The following is a 16,334-nucleotide window of genomic DNA, read 5'->3' as shown; positions in this document are numbered from 1 at the left end:
CCCATCTCTAGGCCTGGTTCTCAATCCACTGAGCTACCCAGCTGCCCCCTGTTTTCCTTTCTATTCAAGTAGCTTTTTATTTATGGTCAGGTTCTTTTTTATGTTGTTTATTCATTTTTCCAGCCCATTTTTGACTTTGAACTTTATGTCAATGTTGAAATCTGCTCAACTGGGGTGGGAAAGCATTGTCCCAGGCTTTAGGCTTTTTCCTGCTGCTGTTTTCAGGGTTAGTTCTGGGGATCTATAAGTTTTGGGCACTTCCAAGGTGGTATGATCCTGAAAGAATCATGGTCACTGCTTTCCTGGTTTGTGCTCTGGTCTTTACCCAGGAAAGACCCCTGGTTCCCTGCAGCTGCACATCCTCTTGCTCCTCTCTGTGTTGAGAGTGCAACTGGGGCCCCCACTCTCTTGTGATTTTTCCTTTCTACCCTGGATCTGCCACCCACAACTGTGTATGGGCCATAGAGTTGTCAGTCAGTACCAGCTCTACCCAGTGCCAGCAAAGGATCCCCTGTAATCTCTTTCTAACTGGTTGTCCAATCCCCTTCCTGACTCTGAGCTGAGAGTTCCCAAAGCTATTGCTGCTGTTGCTGTGGTCCCTATTGCTACCGCCACATGTGTGGATTCCAGACAGACCTCCATTAACCAGACCTCCTACCAACTTCTCCTGCCTATCTCTTAACTTTTCTTAGGCCAGATAAACATCTCATTCTAACTTTTTATTGGCTCAGCTGGTCCAGAATTGTATTCAATCCCATGTGTTCCCTACAGCTTTCCTGACTTCCAGGCCTGTATTACCAATGACTTTCTGTACTTCAATCATATCTCAAACTCATTATGTCCAAATGAAACTCGCCATCTTGTATCTCTCATCCAAACTTCTGTGATTTCCATCCTCTACCATCCCTCCAAGGCACCGACTGTCCTTACCCTCAAGTTAACCTTAATTCTTTACTTTACTTGTATATAAATGGAGATTTTTGAGCCTTTGGACTTCATCCCCCAGAAGTCCCTTAATTTTTCTCAAAATTCCCTTTTCCTGTGTCCCCACATTTTGCATGATTATATTTAAGTGGCTGTAACTCCTCCCTCTTCCTCTCTTGGACCTGCAACTGGGCTGAAGTCAGACAGTTCTTTTGTTTTAGTTATTATTAATAAAACTTTATAAAATATAATATTTAGTTATTAATTATTAATTTAAAAACCCACATTTAGCCTCCCACTTTCAAACAGTTACCAAATCTTGTTAATATCTCCATAGGGGCCCTTTTTTTCTTTTTTCTACTCAAAAGACTACCCTGTTAAAAAAAAAAAGACCTCATTACATTTCACCCGAAGTACTGTAATTCTCTCCTATTTCGTTTACCTATGTCTAGCCTCAACACTCTACAATCCATCTTTGGCAGAACTCTAAATAAATTTCCTAAAGCATAAGTCTGACCATTTCACTCCTCTCCTAAGAAATCTTCACTGACTCCCCAGTGCCTCCAGGAGAAACTATCAGCTCCTTAGCCTGGCATTCCAGGCTTTTAGTATAGCTCCACCCTGTCTCTCCAGCATTAGCTCCCATTCCTCCCTTTCACACAGTCTGAGTTCCAGCCAAGCTTGTCTACTGGCTGTTCCCTGAGCAAGACCGTCCAATTCCTGCCTTTGTGTGTTAGACCATTCTTCATCTCTGGTATATTCACTTCAGCCTCTCATAATCCTAATCTTTTTTCACCAGAATCACCCTATGTCAAATCATAAGATCCATCAACTTTCTTCTTTATATTGTCTTCCCCCACTAAATTGTAAACTCCTTGAGAGAAAGGACTGACTTTCCTATTCTTATTTGTATTCTCAGCTCTTAATACAGTGCCTGGCATTTTAGTGGACAAATGTTTATTGACTATAAAGCCAAAAAGTTCTTTTCTAAACATGGGATAGTTAGTAAAAAAATTATAGACATACTTAAGAAACTAGGAAAGAGGGACAGCTATGTAGCCCAATGGATAGAGAGCTTGACCTGGAGATGGGAAGTCCTGAGTTCAAATATGACCTCAGATACTTCCTAGCTGTGTACTTAACCCCAATTACCTAGTCCTTACTGCTCTTTTTGCCTTGAAATTAATGTTTAGGATTAAAAAAAAAGAAATTAAGAAAGAAAAAAAATATTTAATTGGTTGTGTCCTTGGGAACTTGCCATTACAAACAAATCTAAATGGTCGCAATACTGAAGAAGACAAAAAGAATAGAATTATTTAGCTACAAAGTGTTAGGCCAAATAATCAAAAACAAACTTCGATGAAATATACAATTCCTATGCCCCAACCCTACTTTAAAGTACATCATCCCTCGAATGAAAACAAAATTGAGTTACCTTTAGGATTATTTGATCCAATTCAGCTGATAAAGGAAAAAAAAAACTTAGAAAAGCTATTAATTTGTTTTTTTTTATTTATATCTATCTAAATACTGTTAACAGGGTTTCATGAACCTGGGCTTGATAAGAATTCTCATCACTACCATTCCCACATCCCTGATCTCTATGAATCTACCTGTCTCTCCTCTTCCTAGGACCAAGTCCGTGCTGCCATGACCTGCATTCGATTCTTTTGTCACAAGGCAAAGACTTATGCAGAACTGGGAGAAAAACTTTCATGGCTGCTTAAGGCTAAGGATCACCTCAAAATCTACCTACAGGAGTCATCCCGGAGGACAGGAAAGAAGAAACTCACTTTTTTCCGGAAAAAGATGAATGCAGCTGATGTGTCAAGGTAGTATCAGAATGTAGGGAAGCTTTGACCTAGAGCAGGAAGATGGGAACTAACTGGATTTTAGTACTTGATACTTAAAGAAAGACATGAAAAATACTACACTTGATCTTAACCAAAGGGCTGAGAAATGATCATGAAAAACAATATTGAGCAGCTTCTCCCCTTTTTTCAGATATTTGGGGAGAAACTCTCGCAGTGGTTCTCACTGTAGAAGGATTTGGATAGTAAATTCTATCCCAAAGGCTAGAAAAAGTGCAGAGGGGGATTGGGAGGATTAAGATAAAAAATTCTTCAGTTCTAAAGGGAACCTGCAGTCATTAGATAATTCCTGCCTTGAGTCCTGTCCTGGGATGTCTGTTTTTGTCCTCTTGTAGCCTTTGAAAAAAAAAATAAACAGACAGACATCTCTTTTTTACCTCCAGAGCCAAATCCTACAAAATCTTTTCTCCTCTTGCACTATTGACGCTGCTTCACTCTTCAGCCCCAGTTAAATTACTCTTAAGAAAATAGGTGGAGATTGACTATTGCTTCTGCATTGCATAATTTCAGGCACATGAATACAGTTGGCCTGCAGCTGGAAGTTACCAGGTTTCTACATCGGTGTGAGAGTGCTGGGACTTCCCAGATTACAGCCTTGCCCCTGCCAACCCTGTTTGGAAACAATCACATGAAAATGGATGTTGCTTGTAAAGTACGTGCTGGTTTTTGCAGTCTGTGACTGAGAGAATAAACCATTCACATATGTCATATGATCACAAACTTAAAGAGGGAAGGGACCTTATTGAGGAACTAGTCCAGTCCCATCATTTTTTTTGTCATCTTTAACATTTTATAGATTTTTAAAAATTTTTTTATTTTTCCCATGGTTATATGATTCATGTTGTCTCCCCCTTTCTTCCCCCCTCCTCAAACTGACAAGCAGTTCCATTGGGTTATACAGGTATTATCACTCAAACCAATTTTCATATTATTCATTTTTGTAGTAATCTTTTAAAACCAAACCCCTAAATCCTATACCTATATAAACAAGTGATAAATCATGTTTTCTTCTGCATTTCTACCCCAACAGTTCTTTCTTTAGCTGTGGATAGCATTCTTTCTCATAAGTCCTTCAGAATTGTCCTGGGTCATTGTTTTGCTATTTGAAGCAAAGTCTGTTACACTTGATTATCCCACAATGTTTCAGTTACTGTGTATAATGTTCTCCTGCTTCTGCTCATTTCACTCTGCATCATTCATGTAGGTCTTTCCAGTTCTTAAAGAAATTACCTGGTTCATCATTCCTTGTAGAACAATAGTATTCCATCACCATCATATACCACAATTTGTTCAGCCATTCCCCAATCGAGAAACATTTTCCAATTCTTTGCCACCACAAAATGCACAACTGTAAATATTTTTGTACAAACAGGTCCATCCCCAATTTTTTTTTATTTCTTTGAGACACAAACCTAGTAGTGGTAATGCTGGATCAAAGGCTATGCATTCTTTGTCCTTTGGGCATAGTTCCAAATTGCCTTTCAGAATGGCTGGATCAATTCACAACTCCATCAGCAATGAATTAGTGTCCCAATTTTGTTATGTAACCTCCAACATTTATTATTTTCTTTTATTGTCATATCGGCCACTCCGCTAAGTATAAGTTGGTATCTCTGAGTTGTTTTGATTTGCATTTTTCTAATAAGGAGGAATTTAGAACATTTTTTCCTTATAATTATTGATAGTTTTGATTTCTTCGTCTGAAAACTGCCTATTGTAAAGTAAGGGAAGAGAGATCCTGCATTTAGAAGAGAAATCAGTCTCATGGATAGATCAGCTGAAGAGAGAGTGGAGGAGGGGTAAGGAGAAAGCTGAGGGTTCTGAGGAGGAATCAGAACTCTGGGAGCCAACTGATGGGACCTGTCTTCTTCCAGCCTGGGAGGTGGAGGAGAAAGTGGATCTCCTAAAAGCTGAGACAGAGGCCATCCATTTGAGACTTGTTTTCCCTTCCAAGATCCTGAAATATCTCCACTAAGACTCTAAACTACAGCTATCCGAAATCCTCAAGAGGGATTGTGGATTTGGTTTTCAACCAAAGCCATCCAGATCCTTCCCTGGGACTGTTCTCTCTCTCTCTCCCTTACTTGTCCCTTGTCTCATACTTTTAAGGTTTAGCTAGTTTAAGAGTAGAGGCAAGAAAGCAGTTGGCAAAAGGAGAGGCCAGTACTGAGAAACCTTTGGCCTCCAGACTCTGAAAGGCCAATCTAAAAGACGGAAAATCTTTAGGGCTTCTTTTTACCCATTTCCCATTTTTCTCCTTCATACCTCTGCCATTTCCTTTCCTACTTTGATCTCAGTAAATCATTTGACTTTGGGTTTGAGCCTATCTCTAGATAATAATAATAACAGGAGATTAGGACAAGGACAAATCTGCCTCACCTCACCAAGGCAGATTTGATCTCAGGAGCCTTAGGCTCCTCTGAGGGAGGCACCTTGCCACTTCATTGAAGCAATCCCACGCTAGACTCCTGCCCTCCATTTCTTAAGACAATCTCTCACAGGAGCCACATCCCCTCCAAGGAGACAGCATCTGGCTTACCTCTCCCCATAAGTAACACAGGAGAGAAACAATCCTTTCACTCTCTGTCATCCCTTTTCCCTCCTTCTTCTCATCTCCTCCATTACATTTTCTGATTCCTCCTCAGAACCCTCAGCTTTCTCCTTGCCCCTCTTCCACTCTCTCTTCAGCTGATCTCTCCATGAGACTGGTTTCTCTTCTAAATGCAGGATCTCTCTTCCCTTACTTTACACTATTCATATCCCTTGCCTATTTGTTAATTGGGGGGAATTATTTAATTTCTTAAAAATTTGACTTAGTTCTGCACATATGTGAGAAATTAGACCTTTATCAGAGAAATTTGTTATAAAAACTTTTCCCAGTTTGTTGCTTCCTTTCTAATTTTGGTTGCATTGGTTTTGTTTGTACAAGAACCTTTCCATTTAATATAATCAAAATTATTCATTTTATATCTTGTAATGTTCTCTATCTCTTGTTTGATCCTAAATTTTTCCCTTCTTCATCCATCATCTTCTACATGAGGAGACTGAGGCTGAGGAGAGGAAATGACTTGTTCAAGATCATATAGTGAGAAAGCTGAGATCTGAATCCAGGTCCTCTGACTACAAATTCAACAATTTTCCATGGTGGCATGCTGATTTGCTTGAACATTTTGCACTTCTAGACTTGTCACTAATTTCTTTTCCCTTCTAGGTAATGCTAGGAGGGAAGAATGTGGAAGATGGCTTTGGGATAGCATTTCGTGTCCTACAGGTATGACTTGGATTATAATGGGATTGTACCAAGGGAGCACAGTACCTAAATCCAGTCCAGCAAGAATCATTTTTATTCATTTATTTATTGTATTTTATTTTTTTCCAAATACATGTAAAAACAATTTTAACTTTTGTTTTTATATTTTGAGCTCCAAATTCTCTCCCTCTCCCCTCATTGTGTAAAGATTAAAATTTAGGGGAGACTGAGGCATCTGAGGCAGGTAGAAATTAGTTTCTCTCTGCAAGGAGTATTATATTTTTTAGAGGTTTATTAAAGGTTAAAGATTAAAGAATATACAAGTAAGAAACATGTGCCTAGGCCAGAGGCCTATACAAAATAACCTCACATCACGCAAGAGACGCGCCTGCTCCAAAACGGAAGTCCAAAAAGAGCCAAGAGCCCTTCAAAAGCCTTTCAATCAGCTTAAATACCTTCTCGATCTCGGCCCAGGTGAGATTACAAGGAATTCTGGGGAAGTGGAGCAAAGGCTCGTGGGGATTGTAGTCCTGTATTCGAGTCTATTTTTTACATTTCCCCGTGTGATCATTTTTGGAAAAATTAATTTTCCCCAAAAGGATCATAAAAACATAATCAACTTAAAAGATTATAATAATGTGAGGATAAGAGAGAAAAAAAAAAGAATAAAACCAATAATTGCTGAACGCATTGACAAAAAACCCATTGGGGGCAGTCCCCTTTGGCATGAAAGTATACATACAAATAAATATTCAATCAACCACACCCAAAGTTCAATTTTGTGCAACTTTTGGTCTGGAGGCTTTTTCATGGTGGCTTCTCCAACAGTTCGGTTTCTGGATTCAGAGAGGTAGCATCTTCTTTACCTAAAATTCTTCTCAAAAGGAATTTAAACTTTACAATTTAAATAATATTTTTTTTTACAATTGAGAAGGCAAGCAATTAGATATAGATTATACATGTGCAATCATACAAAACATATTTCCATGTTATTCATATTGTAAAGGATAACATAGGCCAAACACACAGGCATGTGCACACAAAACATGCACATGTGTGTGCGTGCACACACACACACACACTACAAATTAAAGTGAAAAAATTATGCTTACATCTGCATTAAGACTCCATACTTTCTTTCTCTGAAAGTGGACAGCATTTGTCATCCTGAGTCCTTTGGAATTGTCTTGGATCATTCACAGTTGGTCATCTGTAGAGTATTGCTGTGTACAGTGTTCTTCTGGTTCTACTCACTTCACTTTGCATCAGTTCACATAAACCTTTCCAAGTTTTTCCCAAATCATGCTGCTTGTCATTTCTTATGGCACAATAGTATTCCATTACAATCAGATACCACAATTTATTCAACCATTCTCCAATTGATAGACATCCCCTCTATTTCCAATCCTTTATCATCACAAAAAGAGTTACTATAAATATTTTTGTACAAAGAGGTCCTTTTTTTTAAAGTCTCTTTGTGATTCAGACCTAATAGTGTGGTATTACTGGATCAAAGGGTATGCACAGTTTTATAACTCTTTAGGTAAAGTTACAAATTGTTCTCCAAAGTGATTGCTCAGTTCACAACTCTACCAACAGTGCTTTAGTGTCCCAATTTTCCTATATCCCCTCACAATATTTATCTTTTTTCTTTTCTATCATGTAGACAAATCTGATAGGTATGAGATAGTACTTCAGAATTGTTTTAATGTACATTTCTCTAATCAGTTGTGATTTAGAACCCTTTTTATATGATTATAGATACCTTTGATTTCTTTGCCTGAAAACTGCCTGTTCATAAGGAATCCTACAGTGTCTGGCAGATGTTCAGCAGTCTATACTTGAAGACACCAGAGAAGGGGAACATGCCTTCCATACCTTCTCATTTATCCCACAGCATCCTTCTCACTCTCTTAGCCAAAAATCTTGCCTTATATTTCACTGAAAAAAATTGAATCTATTCGTCAAGAGTTTTTTTCTCCCTTTTTCCTCATCTCACATCTCTCAGATATCTTCCTCTACCATTTCCTCCTTTAGTCTTAGTTGAAGAGTTGACCTTCTTGTCAAGGAAAACCCCTCTACCTCTCTGTGTCTCTGTCTATCTCTCTCCCACCCCCTCTCCTGTCTCTAAGCCTGGCACTCTATCCACTGTGCTATCTAGCTGCCCCTATCACCCTTGACACCAACATCCTTCCAGTTACTCAGGCTCACATCGATGTCGTCTTTGACTTCTAACTCCACATATTCAGTCTGTTGCCAAATATTGTCCTCTCTATTGTCATAACATCTTTCTGTTCTCTAACATAACCATTACAGTAGTTTAGGATCCATTATTCATCACCTCATCTCTCCTGAACTGTTGCAATATGCTTCTAAGTTGTCACTGAGCCTTCCCTCAGTCCTCATCTACTCATCTACCAACGTGATTTTTCTAAAGTGTAGGTCTGACCTTATCACTCCCTACCCAAGAAGGCCCAATGGCTCTTCCCCAGAATCAAATAAAAACCCATTTGTCATTTAAAGTGTCTGATAGCCTTATTATACCTTACTCTGCTCCGTTCATCCCACAGGCTAGCTAGACTGATCTAATTGTGGTTCCTTAAACAGGACATTCCATCTCCCATATCTGTGCTCCTTCCCTGGAATGCTCTCCTTCCTCACTTCTCTGCATCATGATTTCCCTGGTTTCCCTCAAGACTCAACTCAAACTCCATCTTCTAGGGCTTTTCTTAGCTAGCCTTGCCTTCCTCTTTTAGATTACCTTCCATCTACTCTGCTTATAACTTAATTATCCCTAGATATTTACATATTGTTTCCCCCACTGGGATACAAGTTCCCTGAGTTCAAGGATTTCTCTTTTTTTTTCCTTTAAATATTATTTTATTAGGTCATTTTCAAACATTATTCATTGGAAACAAAGATCTTTTTTTCCCCTTCCTCCCCCTTCCCCCCCCCCCCACCTCTCCCATAGCCAGCGCGTGATTCTTCTAGGTATCACATGTGTCCTTGATCTGAACCCATTTCCATGTTGTTGGTATTTGCATTGGGGTGTTCATTTAGAGTCTCTCCTCAATCATATCCCCTCAACCCCTGTAGTCAAGCAGTTGCCTTTCCTCGTTGTTTTTACTCCCATCATTTGTCCTCCGCTTGTGGGTAGTGTTTTTTCTCCTAGATCCCTGCAGATTGTTCAGGGACATTGCATTGACCCTAATGGAGAAGTCCATTATGTTCGATTAAACCACAGTGTCTCAGTCTCTGTGTACAATGTTCTCCTGGTTCTGCTCCTTTTGCTCTGCATCACTTCCTGGAGGTTGTTCCAGTCTCCATGGAATTCCTCCACTTTATTATTACTTTTAGCACAATAGTATTCCATCACCAACATATACCACAATTTGTCTAGCCATTCCCCAATTGAAGGACATCCCCTCATTTTCCAATTTTTGGCCACCACAAAGAGTGCAGCTATGAATATTCTTGTACAGGTCTTTTTCCTTATTATCTCTTTGGGGTACAAACCCAGCAGTGCTATAGCTGGATCAAAGGGCAGACAGTCTTTTAGCGCCCTTTGGTCATAGTTCCAAATTGCCCTCCAGAATAGTTGGATCAATTCACAACTCCACCAGCAATGCATTAATGTCTTGACTTTGCCACATCCCCTCCAGCATTTGTTACTTTCCTTTGCTGTCATGTTAGCCAATCTGCTAGGTGTGAGATGGTATCTCAGAGTTGTTTTGATTTGCATTTCTCTGATTATAAGAGATTTAGAACACTTTTTCATGTGCTTATTAATAGTTTTGATTTCTTTATCTGAAAATTGCCTATTCATGTGCCTTGCCCATTTATCAATTGGAGAATGGCTTAATTTTTTGTACAATTGATTTAGCTCTTTGTAAATTTGAGTAATTAGACCTTTGTCAGAGGTTTTTGTTATGAAGATTGCTTCCCAATTTGTTGCTTCCCTTCTGATTTTAGTTACATTGGTTTTGTTTGTACAAAAACTTTTTAATTTGATGTAGTCAAAATTATTTATTTTACATTTTGTGACTCTTTTTAAGTCTTGCTTGGTTTTAAAATCTTTCCCATCCCAAAGGTCTGACATGTATACTATTCTGTGTTTACCTAATTTACTTATAGTTTCCTTCTTTATGTTCAAGTCATTCACCCATTCTGAGTTTATCTTGGTGTAGGGTGTAAGGTGTTGATCCAGACCTAATCTCTCCCACAATATCTTCCAATTTTCCCAGCAGTTTTTATCAAATAGTGCATTTTTGTCCCAAAAGCTGGGGTCTTTGGGTTTGTCATAGACTGTCTTGCTGAGGTCATTTACCCCAAGTGTATTCCACTGATCCTCCTTTCTGTCTCTTAGTACCATATTGTTTTGATGACCACTGCTTTATAGTATAGTTTGAGATCTGGGATTGCAAGGCCACCTTCCTTTGTGGTTTGTTTTTTTCATTATTTCCCTGGACATCTTTGATCTTTTGTTCTTCCAAATGAACTTTATGTATTTTTCTAATTCAGTAAAAAAAGTTTTTTGGTAGTTCAATGGCTATGGCACTAAATAAGTAAATTATTTTGGGTAGGATTGTCATTTTTATTATGTAAACTCCTCCTGCCCATGAGCAATCAATGTTTTTCCAATTGTTTAGATCTAGTTTTAATTGTGTGGAGAGTGTTTTGTAGTTGTGTTCATATAGTTCCTGTGTTTGTCTCGGCAGATAGATTCCTAAGTATTTTATATTGTCTAGAGTGATTTTGAATGGAATTTCTCTTTCTAATTCTTGCTGCTGAGATGTGTTGGAGATATATAGAAATGCTGATGACTTATGTGGGTTTATTTTGTATCCTGCAACTTGGCTAAAGTTGTTGATTATTTACACTAGCTTTTTGGTTGATTCTCCAGGACTCTTTAAGTAGACCATCATGTCATCCGCAAAGAGTGATAGCTTTGGTCTCCTCGTTGTCAATTTTAATACCTTCAATTTCTTTTTCCTCTCTAATTGCTACTGCTAGTGTTTCTAGTACAATGTTAAATAATAAAGGTGAAAATAGGCATCCTTGTTTCACTCCTGATCTTATTGGGAAGGCTTCTGGTTTATCCCCATTACAGATGATGTTTGCTGATAGTTTTAGATTTATACTGTTTATTATTTTTAGGAAAGACCCTTCTATTCCTATGCTTTCTAGTGTTTTTAATAGAAATGGGTGTTGTATTTTATCATAGACTTTTTCTGCATCTGTTGAGATAATCATGTGGTTTTTGTTGGATTGCTTGTTGATATGGTCAATTATGTGGATGGTTTTCCTAATATTGAACCATCCTTGCATTCCTGGTATAAATCCTACTTGATCATAGTGAATGACCTTCCTGATCACTTGCTGGAGTCTTTTTGCTAGTGTCCTGTTTAAGATTTTTGCATCTATGTTCATTAGGGAGATTGGTCTGTAGTTTTCTTTAAGGATTTCTCTTTTTTTGCCTTTCTTTGTATCCATAAAAGTTAGCACAGTTCCTGGCACATTATAAGGACTTAATCAACGCTTGTTGGCTAATTGTTCTCTGACTACCACACAAAGCATCCCCATTTCATTCTGGCCACCTCTCGCTGGGGGCAAATTTTTTCTTAAGCCTAAATCTACCTCTGTACTACTTCTACTCATTATTCTTAGTTCCACCCTCTTTGCAGAGTAAGTCTAATGCTTCTTCCTTCAGATATTTGAAGAAACCTATCCCCTGTCCTCACTAAACAATCCCAAATTTCTCTAACCAGACCTCCTGTGGCATGATCTCTAGGCAATGACAATGATCCCCATTATATTTGCTCTTTTCTGGCTATGCTCTTCCTTGTCAGTGGCCATCCTAAAAACATGGCTGAATGCCTGGGACTGAATCAAGTGTTCCAAATATAGTCTGAACATTGTAATAACAATAGTAATAATAGAAGACAGAGGAGGAAGAAGAAAGGATTGACATATATATGGCATATTCAGGTTTGCAAAGCACTTTACACAGGTGATCTTGTTTAATTCCACAGTGTCCCCTTAAATTGGTGTTGTTATTATTGCTATTTTCCAAATAAACAAACTGAACATAAGAGAGAGATGGCAAGTAGCTTGCACAGGTTCAAAAACTCTAGCTATTGGCTTCTTCCTTCTAAATTGTGTTCCTTCCTTAATGTAGCCTAAGATCACATGAGCTTTTTAGGCTATCTTATAACACTATAACTTTTTTTTATTTTTGTAGCTCACTAAAAATCTCAGATCTTTTTCATGGGGACTGTTGCCTAGGCATACCTCCTCCCTATGCTTATGGGATTGACTCTCTAAGCTTACTCTTAGGGCTTTATGTTTTGTTGTTGTTTGGTTGTTTTTCAGCTGTATTCAATTCTTCATGGCCCCATTTGGGGTTTTCTTGGCAGAGATACTAGAGTGGTTCATCATTTCTTTCCCCGGTTCATTTTATAGATGAGGAAACTGAGGCAAATGAGGTTAAGTGACTTGTCCAGGGTCACATAGCTAGGAAATATCTGAGGCTAGATTTTATCTCAGGTCTTCCTGACTCTAGGCCCAGTGCTCCGTCCACTGAGCCTCATTTATCTATATTGAAATTTCATCTTCTTACATTCTTCCAATCAATATAGCCTATAAAGATCTTCTTGGATCCCAGTCCTTACCCATCATGTTAAATATCCTTCTCAGCTTTGTGTTACCTCCAAATCTGATTAAGCATGTCAGTTATATATCCATCCAATATAGATCAAGAATAGATCTCTGATTGTAGAATATTAACACATAACCAGTCAGACTCAGTGTTGGCTTATTAGTGGAATTGCATTTTTTATTTTTTATTCTTTGTTATAAGGGATGACTTAACTGAGTAGGAGAAAAGAAAGAGAGAGATACAGAAATGAACTGGAGGCATAAAAACAAAATATCAATAAATTTTTTTAACAGATCCTTGAGGTACCTTACTAAAGGACACCCACAAATTTGACATCAACCCATTAATGATTACACTTTAGGCCCAATCATTCAACCAGTTCAGTATACACCCAATCATACTGTCATCTAACCTAATTATGTTAACATCTTTTCTTCAAAAGCTTCCTATGACAGGAGAAGCATAATTATGTCTGTAGTGCCTTCTCTGGGTAGAAGCAGAAAAATACCTTTTGGGGAGTAAACTATATAAGCACCTCATATCAGAGAGTCATCTATCTGGGAGAACAGTAGCTAAATGCTATCCTCTGAGGAGAGATAGTGATTCTTGTTAGACTAAATGAAGCGGTCCTAGCTTGAGAATTCTCTTAAATAGTGGCCATATGGGAGGAAGGTGAGACCCTAAGCTTGGAGTGTATATAGATTTTCTTTTTAAAACCCTCACTCTCTTAGAATCAGTACTATGTATTGGTCCCAAGGGAGAAGAGTTGTAAGGGCTAGGAAAATGGGGTTAAGTGATTTGACCAGGGTCACATAGCTAGGAAGTATCTGAGGCAAGATTTTTAACCTGGATTTGAACCTCCTGTCTCTAAGCCTGGCTCTTAATCCATTGAGCTACCCAGCTGCCCTGCATACGGATTTTTAAGGAGATGCTAAGTGCCTGCTTATCTCCCAGAGTGCACATATTTTAACTAGTGTTTAGAAAAAAACTTAAGATCCAATATGTAGTAGTTAAGATTCTTCATATCCTAGGTAGGGAGCCTCTTTGTTCTGACTCAGATGTTTCCAAAACTTCTTGGCATCAACTTTTCCCCATCCTGTTCTGCATGTCCTCTGACCTCCCAACCCCTTCACTCTCCTTTTCTGGCCTAGGACTTCAAACTAGATGCACCTGCCACTTATTGTAAAGCCGCCCAGCAACTAGTGAAAAGAGAGAAATACAGTGAGATACGCCAACTACTTAAGTGTGTGAATGAATCTGGAGTGGCAGCCAAGAGTGATGGCGATACTATCCTCCTTAGTTGCCTAGAGAAATTTGGGAGCATTCCATCCCAGGTAATGTTCTTTTCCATTCTCTTCACTCTACAGTGTCTTAATGTTTTATTCTTTACTCTCTGCTTCCTTTGGATGCCCTTAATGCTCTTCAGGATGCCCTTATTTCCCTAATCCATTTACAATTATGGTCTTCCTATAATAGGACCCTTCCATGTGAAAAACTGTTTGTGTAGCACCTAAATAGAACTGGGATACCATTAGTTGGTCTCCTGTTGGAAATAAAATTCTGCCAGTCTTACACATTGGCAATCTTCTGTTGTAGTTTGGGTTTTACACTCTGGAATCCTCAGAATCTTTGTACCTACTTTGGATGACCTCTGGAGATGTTCTTGCAGCCAATTTTGCTGTCTCCCTTTTGGTCCCAGAGGGGTCAGCGACCCTTCAGTGAAATAGTTGCTTCATGAAGAAAGTTGCTACTTATAAGTTATAGATTTTATAACCATAAATGTCTGCTTTTCAAAACCAGTAGGAATTTATTTTGTGAGAAATTCAGAGATAAGACATTGTAGTCAGTTCTGAGCTCAAGACCTGCTCCTGACCCTTTCCTACTCTATGGTCCTAGGCAAATCTAGGATACAAACAAATTACCAATCTGCATCAATGAAGAGAGTTTTCACACTAGGGAGCTCCTTACATTGATGAAATTATAGATCTGGGCTAAATTATTTTAAAAGCTTAGTCATACATTATAGCAAGAGCCCAAAACTTCTGGATGGACTCAGCCTTTTCTGGTTCAGAGAAGCATAATTAAACTGTCTCAGTAGTGCTTAGATTTTGTCTTTGGGGACAAATTTACCTTACATAAGACAAGGCATCAGGACAGTACCCTCTTTTTTTTTTTAACCCATACCATCTCTCTTAGAATCGATACTACATACCAGTTCTAAGACAGAAGAGCAGTAAGGACTAGGCAGTTGGGGGTTAAGTGACTTTCCCAGGGTCACACAGCTAGGAAGTGCCTGAGGATAGATTTGAACTGTCTCCAGGCCTGGCATTCTATCCACTGAGCCACCCAACTGCTCTAGTACTTTCTCATCCACTGGGACTTCATTTTCTGGAGAAGAAATAGTACCTTCATTGTGCCTTAAATTAGTATTTAGTAGTTTTGGGGACATGGTTGTTAATCTATAAATTGTCATGGCCTACCAGGAGATCTGCCTAAAGACTGTTCTTTTTTTCTTTCTTTTTTAAAAAAATTCATTAACAAACATTGCCTATCTCCATTCATTAAGACAAAACAGTTTTCTTAAGAACCATTCTATCTGCCTTTATTTCCCAAGTTCTCAGAATTGATGTTATCAACCATGTTTACTACTCCTCATAATTGAATCTGAGTTAAGAAAGAAGAGATAAGAAGGCTTGCCCAATTTGCTTACCTGAGAAGGAAAGACACTATTCTTCCTCCCCCCATTCATAATATCTGTATTTCCCTTCTTCACAGGAATTGGATGGCTTAATCCAGGCAATACACAGTGATGACAATAAGGTGAGAAAAAACTCCCTAACTTCCCAAATCCCTGTAGATGGACTCATCTTTATACCTGAATTTACTCATTTCTGGCCTAAGCTAATTAGAAACACTTCAGGCCCAGTGTTGTCTTCTTTACCACTGGTCATAGCATATAACAGGATCATTAAACTTAGACCTGGAAAGGATCTTAGCCACCCATTCCAACCCTGTCTTTTATACCTTAAGAAACTGATATTCAGAGGCTCAGAGACTTGCCCAAGGTCACCCAAGTAGTACATAAAAGAGACAGGATTTAAATTCAGGTCCTCCTTTCCAGATGATCTCATGGTACTCTTCCATCTCTACTGTATGTATCTCGTCACCCTCCTGTTCAGTTCTATTAGTTAGTGATGGCATTAGTACTAGGGAATGATGAGGGAGACCACTTCCCTATATGAGATTATTTTATTCTGCCTCATCCCTGAAACAAATATACCTGGAGCTTCTCCAGGCTGTTCCTAAACTTGATTTTTGTATTGAAAATCTCCTTCAGTTATTTTCAACTTTATACTTTACAAGAGTACAAGAGTACTTCCTTGATTACTAAAGAAAATCCCCTACCTCCCTCTGTTGCTCAACAAATTCTGATTACTGATTGCTCCTCTTTCCCTAAAGCAAGTTTCCTCCCCTAAGGACACTGGGGAAGAGTGTGGAAAAGTCAGAAATTAGTGGATTTTTTTCTCAATGCCTTGGTCAGCTTGGAGTGGATGCCCATGTGACTAGGTAACAGAGAACTCTCATTACTCACAAGGCCCATTACACTCCAGAAACCTTCATGGCTGCTAAG

General features: G+C 38.7%; 1 protein-coding gene across 4 annotated transcripts in view; it reads left to right on the top strand.

Moving 5' to 3' along the window:
* The window catches only part of ZFYVE26 (zinc finger FYVE-type containing 26), a 102,771-nt gene that overhangs the window by 82,744 nt on the left and 3,693 nt on the right, over window positions 1-16,334 (top strand). For all 4 annotated transcript variants that reach the window (XM_007473086.3, XM_007473085.3, XM_001378401.5 and 1 more), the window contains exons 37-41: window positions 2,557-2,756; window positions 3,306-3,447; window positions 6,007-6,066; window positions 13,855-14,037; window positions 15,479-15,523. In XM_007473086.3, coding sequence (XP_007473148.3) covers window positions 2,557-2,756; window positions 3,306-3,447; window positions 6,007-6,066; window positions 13,855-14,037; window positions 15,479-15,523 — 630 coding nt within the window. The remainder of the gene's footprint in view (window positions 1-2,556; window positions 2,757-3,305; window positions 3,448-6,006; window positions 6,067-13,854; window positions 14,038-15,478; window positions 15,524-16,334) is intronic.

Source organism: Monodelphis domestica, chromosome 1 (genome assembly GCF_027887165.1).
Source record: "Monodelphis domestica isolate mMonDom1 chromosome 1, mMonDom1.pri, whole genome shotgun sequence".
NCBI lineage: Eukaryota > Metazoa > Chordata > Mammalia > Didelphimorphia > Didelphidae > Monodelphis > Monodelphis domestica.
Note: the sequence above shows the minus strand (reverse complement) of the source record. Positions and strands in the feature narration are given on the sequence as shown.